Source organism: Vigna radiata, chromosome 5, assembly GCF_000741045.1.
Source record: "Vigna radiata var. radiata cultivar VC1973A chromosome 5, Vradiata_ver6, whole genome shotgun sequence".
NCBI classification, from domain to species: domain Eukaryota; kingdom Viridiplantae; phylum Streptophyta; class Magnoliopsida; order Fabales; family Fabaceae; genus Vigna; species Vigna radiata.
Window position 1 is genome coordinate 36,331,177 of NC_028355.1, and position 6,656 is coordinate 36,337,832.

General features: G+C 36.4%; 1 protein-coding gene across 1 annotated transcript; it reads right to left on the reverse strand.

Annotated features, from left to right (window-relative positions):
- Positions 1–6: 6 nt before the first annotated feature.
- On the reverse strand, positions 7–1,750 carry LOC106760685 (putative pentatricopeptide repeat-containing protein At3g15200). The gene is made up of 2 exons (XM_014644093.2): positions 1,097–1,750; positions 7–850 (listed from the first exon to the last, which is right to left on the reverse strand). The coding sequence occupies exons 1-2, from the start codon at positions 1,699–1,701 to the stop codon at positions 16–18; spliced, it is 1,440 nt and encodes a 479-aa protein (XP_014499579.1). The 5' UTR covers positions 1,702–1,750; the 3' UTR covers positions 7–15.
- Between the last annotated feature and the right edge of the window lie 4,906 nt (positions 1,751–6,656).

The window sequence follows — 6,656 nt, forward strand, 5'->3', positions numbered from 1 at the left end:
CCAAATTCCAAGACCTCAAAGCCCAGTTCTTTCCTCTTCCACATCTTCCTGTTTTTCAGTCCTCCCCTTCACCCGAATGTTTAAAGAACTTACTAACTTCTCTGTCCTTGGCTCTGGCACCATTCCTTTTGCTACCATCTCCTCAAAATAACGCACAACATCCTTCACCCTCCCTTTTTCAAAGTGCTCATGAATCATAATGGTATATGATCTCCTATCTGGCCCCCATCCACTCCTCTCCATTTCTTCCCATGTTTTTCTAACTCCATCCTCGTCATCCCATTTCATGTACAATCTCAACACCAAGTTATAAACATCATCATTCATGCTGCACCCATTCCTCTCCATCCTCCCCAAAACCTCGTGAACTTCCCCTGGCTCCTTCAAACTCTTGAGCAAGCAACAATAAGTAACAACATTAGGTAAGCAACTCCCGTTCCTCCTCTCCATCTCATCCACCAGTTCATACACCTTCTCCATTCGTCGTATCTTGCACATGTACTTAATAAGAGAATTGTAAGTAGCAACGTTCGGTTCGCAACCTCGCCCACTCATATCACGAAAAATCTCCAAGGCCTCAGGAATCCTCTTCTTGAAACAAAGAGCATCAATGATGCAGTTGCATATCACAACATCTGGCTTACAACCCTTGTCCAACATGCCACGGAACAACCTCAGTGCCATCCCAAGTTTTCCTTTCTTGGTTAACGCCTTGATAAAGGTGGCGTAAGTGAATACATCAGGCTTACAAGGAGAAGCCACTATGTCCCTCCACACCCTCTTTGCCTCATGAACGTTTCCCAAAACACACCAACCATTCAGGATCACGTTCCAGGTCTTTATATCCGCACTACAAGAAACATTAAAAATTAAAAAAAAAAAAATTATAAACTAAATTTAGTTTATGCATAAATAAAACATTAAAAAACTATATAAAAAAGGCTTCATGAGATAGTTTAAATAAACTCATTTTAACTACTTTAAAAATTCACTTCATTTTTTCTATTCATTTCTGCTCATCTAATAAACAATCCCTAAATCAAAGTAATTTCATCACTAATTCTGGTCAGTGATACCTTAATTTTTTTTAGAATACCTGAAACCCTTCTTCTTCATCACATTATGAAACAACGTTTCGGCTTCTTCGACGTGCTTGAACCTGCAAAGCCACATCAAAAGGGTACGAAAAGCCTCGGAACCAGACTCCAACCCGAACTCCTTCCTCCTGCGGAATAACTGAATTGCATCGTCCACTTTATGAGCACCCACGAACCTACGAAGCAGTGTGGCAAACATCTTTTCATCGACAAGCCCCTCTCTGTTTGACATTTCATCGAGCACCTGGTGCAACTCCTGAAAGCGCTGCATTTTACCGAGGATGTCGAGGATCTCGTTGCAGACATCGGAACTGGGTTCATAGCCGGCGGTTTTTGACCAGTTGAAGAAGACGTGGGCGGGTCGCCAATCGGAGCGGTGCCGTTGGAGAACGTCAAGAACGAGGTGGTGGTTGAGGTCGACGTCGCACTGGTCAAGGGCTCGATACAATTGGTCCGTGGGTTTGTCTCTTCGGAACTTGAGAATGTTCTGGATCAACAAGGCTGGACACGAATGCAGGAATCGTGGGCTTGAAGTTCCAACGTTGAACAGTGTTTGGAACAATCCTTTGTAAGCCCTGCTACTGCTTCTACCGTTGTAAGCCATGCCTCAGTAACAACAATGATTTTATTTAATTTGTCGCAATTTGCAAATGCTCATTCATCAGAAAAACTATTTTGAACAAAAATTTAAATAAAGTGTTAAAGAATTTCACAATAATAAAAATAAAATTGAGCTTTCTTTTAAGTTTTTAATCTAAAGAAATATTATTTTATGTATAAGTTTTTGTCCTCCTTATCTTGATAGAGAGCATCAGATTTCTTAACAGACAACAAAATAACAAGGTGATTAAGCTTGTAAAAATTAAATTCCTATATAAATTGAATTCACTTTTAAAATTACGTGAATTTAGTTCTTTTAATCAAATTTTGTTAAATTTATTTAAGGTTTCAAACTCATTTGAAATTGAAGTGGAAATGTATGAAATGATGTAAAGAATTCAAATGCTATCATGAAATGCGTTTGAAACATTGAATAAATCTAATAAATTTTAGTTGAAAAGACTAAATCCACTTATTTCTAAAGTTGAAAGACTAAATTGGACCAAATTTTGAAGAGAAACTATTTTCAATTTTCATTAAAAGTTAAGGGACCAAAAACATATTTAACCCTAAAATATAATTAAAGTTGACGAAGTACACTGAAGCAAAGAGGATCGTGATACAATTATACAATTATAAACATCTTAATCCTATCATTTGTGGAGATTTAAGTTGACATTGAAATTGACTTCTGTCATATGTTAATTGATGTCCATAGTTAAGTTGAATAAGTTATCTTCAATTGCTAAACACATCCATACATATCTTCCATTTATTGCATTATATTTTACAAGTCTTAAACCCCCTCCCACATTTGACTTAGCATGTCAGAATTTTAAGGGTAAGAAGGATGTTGAAAATCACCACTAGGGTGTTGTCTTCCTATAATAGGGTCCTCATGCCCAGAACTTTGTTCTTGTAGTTGTCCTTCATCTTCATTAACATGGAGGTCATGCTATTATACACCATTGACATTAACAATATTGAACTTCTTTAAAGAATTGGTGGAAAAATGTTGTCTCAACCCAATTTGAGTGCTTGCGTTGGCAAAAAGATCTACTCCACTGTATTGGGTAATTTGGGTGATCAAAACACTATATGGGAGAGACGTGTCAGCAACCTTGCATTTAAACATATGTTGCATGATATGATGAGGCCAATTAATGGATATGTTATTTTTCTGGTTCCATATCATAAAAATAACTTCTTGCAACACTTTTGAAAAATTACCACCACATAAAGTCAACATATGCATGACAACATAATGAAGAAGTCTAATAATAATGTTCAGACAACCAATCGTTTTCACACGTTGACCCTACATGTCTTGTCTCACCATAGAAGCTCATGCTGTGTCACGGTCAAAGGGGATGTCTTCTGGTAAATATGTAAAGGACAATTTTTTACCTTCGTACTTCAAATGGGCAATATTAAACCTAATTGGACAACTCTGTGGCAACATTCTTTCCCATATTCATGTCAAACCTAATTGGAAAAAAAAATTGATGATATTACATTAAACCATTTCATAGAAACCATACTTTATCATTACAAATAACATAGTTAAAGAGCACAATTAAGTACAATATCTAAGAGTTTTCATAATCTCACCACATTTGTTATGTTAAAACATCCTTAATACTTCAATCAACCTTATAATCATCTTCAGGAACTTGAAAAGTTATTGTTTCATGTTGTTCTTCCATTAACTTTCAATCAACCTCCTCAACTAAGGGCTCATTGTTGTCCATGCCACGTAGGAAGTTGTGAAGGATGCAATATGTTAACACAATATTTTTCATTGTATCCAAAGAATAATGAGGTTCAGTGTCACTAGCAATGATGACAAATCTTTTTTTCAAAACATTGAACATCCTTTCAATGATATTTCTCAAGGATGAATGAAGATGGTTAAAGAGTTAGTGTGGATTTTGTTGTCTTCTTCGTGTGAATTCTTTAAGGTAATATCTTACACCTTTGTATGGAGTCATAACTGTTCTTTTGAGCATAAATCTAGTATTCCCGAGATATTACTTTCCTACAATATTATACATATACCATTAATCAATGACTAACAACCAATAAAAAAACCCCAATGAACATATTGACCTTCAAGTATAGCCAACGGATCATCTCATGCAAAAGAATCTTTTAATATTCCTAAATCAGATTGTCCTTCCTAACCAGCTAAAACATATGGGAATTTCATATCGAAATCACACGCCACAAACGCATTTTGAGTTGCCCAATCATTTCTTCCTCGAAACCTGGGAGTATATGATGTTGGGATCTCTACTCGTACATGAGTTCCATCTATGGTCCCTAAACAATCCTAATTCATAAAAATGGCAATCCATCATAAAGGTGGACAACATTTTTGTGTTTTCATAAAGTTAGATATTAAGTATTCAAACTTTTACCTTAAAGTATGAGTAAAATCGACTATTGCTTACCATATTTGGATGAACCTAAGATCCCTATGGTTGGATTAAATATTCAGAATCTAAACTTAAAATTTCATCCAACATATTGTGAAAGTGTTTGCTAACAATTGACCCAAATCGATGGAAGAAAAATGACACACTTCGATTCTTCACATTATGCCCAATTATATGAAGAAATTTAGCAACTTGTTCCTTCACTATCAACCAAACTGCATCCTTCCCTAATCTAGTAGCTTTTAGTCACTAACAAATGTTAATAAATGTCTCTAGTCCCATATGAATAATGTCGCAATACCGATTAGTATGCATAGGGTAAGATATCGGTGGTTCTCTGCAACAGTCTTTGTCTGTTACAAAATCTCTAACACTATTTGATGCGCTTAAATACATATTCAATATAGTCAACGCATGTGCAACAATGCATAACATTGTTATTATAATTAATGTTGTGCGCATTTGTAATTGTAGATGTANATGTGTAATTATATTGAAGTCCACACTCACCACATCATCAACTANATCTTTACCGTCTAAATATGACACTTATAATTCTTCTTCCATTTTTATTGCCTTAAAAAAATATAAACATTATTTAATGCAAATCAAGATTAAGCTATATTCATTTTATTCCTCTAGAAAACAAAACAACATATTTTATATTTCTTAAACCAAGAATTTTGTAAACATTAATACATATAATAAACATCAACATTTCAAAAATATGTCCATTGAACAACATAATTTAAGTTCAATATTTACCATAACAATGCATTCANCATACAATTTTTAACTAACTAATGCATGTTTCTTGATCATACATATAATAATTAAACGTTGTGTATATTCAACCTTACCTCTTGAAGACTTTTGTTGTAATGAACGAAGCACACAACAAGGGACCTAACACACAAATATAAACCTTGCACACAACNATCACAAACCACAACCACCAAAGGAGCACAAATCAAAACAAGGACAAACCCAATACATAAGAACCACAAACCAANCACCAAACAACCACACAACACGAAGCACCTCCACACATAATGAGAACCAAAATGAAACTTGAAAAGCACTATCACCAACCATCACCACTACTCCAAGATCTACACAAACCACCACATGTAAGAGTTATGTCCTCCGCCTTCTACACACTCACACTTAGATCCAAAGTGAGCACCACCAGTAGGTTCACAACGTCAATGTACCAGCTCTAGCTTCCCCTTCCACGACGTAACACCTACAACAAAGAAAAAAAAAGGTTAGAGCACTAAGAAAACACCATTACAAGCTTCGTGGATGGGTTAGAACTGTACGGAATCGATTCCAAGCTCATGGAATCAATTACACATGTCTTGGAATCGATTACTCTCTCCTTGTAATCGATTACGTTGTCATGGAATCGGTTACGCTCTCCCTCGTAAACAATTATATGCTCGTGGAATGGGGTACCGACTTCATGGAGTCAATTCCACCTACTTCATCTTCAACCATGGAATTGATTACTCTTTAAGGGGGAATTGGTTCCTCCTTTATCTTCAACCTCGTCTTCATATTGATGCCATGAAATTTGTATTAATACCTCACTTGCAACCTTCATCATAGCATTCTGAACCATGAACAATGTCACCCATGAACTATGACACTCACCTAAAATAACTCTAAAGAAAATTCTCTCCACCACAGCGGAACCCTAATGACCTTAGGTTCTCCTTCAACGCATATGAAAACTTATAGATCAAAGACAGAAAACTCCCGACATCACACCACTATGTACACCACATCGACTGGATGAAACAAGGTGATGGAGGACCATCCAAGCTTAACATAGGACCCTTAACACGAGCCATGTCAAAAAGAATACAAGAAGAAGAGGGAGTACTCACAACTTTACTCCTATGGAGTATTACATATTAAAAGCCTTTCTTCTTCTAAAAACTAATTACTTCTAATATGTTTGTAGGTCATTAATAAAGCTTTGCAATACTTGGATGAGTAACAAATCAAGGAGAAGCAAAGGAGCTAAGGTTGAAGACCTTGCTGCCAGCGCTCAGCAGCAAGCATCTATCGCCCAGCAGTACCGAGACAGCAACACAGACTTTATCTTCTTCGTTGGGCTGCTGAGCTGGCAAGTTGTGCCTTGTATCCCAAGCCTCCTAAGCTGTGTAGCTTCCTCAGCACGCCTCTTTTACACTTGTAGTAGCTTGCTAGGCACATTATTGAGTCCTCACTTCATCTATAAAAGGGAGACTCATCCCATTATAACTTTCAACTTTGAATTGATAATGAAATACTGTTGAGATTTCTCCAAACATTATTTTCAGAGTTCAACTTGTTTGTGCCTTTTCTGCATCCTCTCCTCTAGCTTCCTTCCTTTTTGGAAGGCTTTCGGAGCTTGAGACACCTTAAACACTCTTCACACCTTCATTGAATCACTCATCAAAAACTTACCATGCATAGCTTCCATCCTTCAAATTCATCAGTCTGCTGCCGATTTTTTTATTGGAGTTGTTGT

Bases quoted from the DNA above. Each gene is read 5' to 3' on its own strand.
- LOC106760685 (XM_014644093.2), bottom strand. From the start codon at position 1,701: ATGGCTTACAACGGTAGAAGCAGTAGCAGGGCTTACAAAGGATTGTTC. The intron at 851-1,096 runs GTATTCTAAAAA...TGTTTCTTGTAG, and splicing joins ATGAAGAAGAAGGGTTTCAG to TGCGGATATAAAGACCTGGA.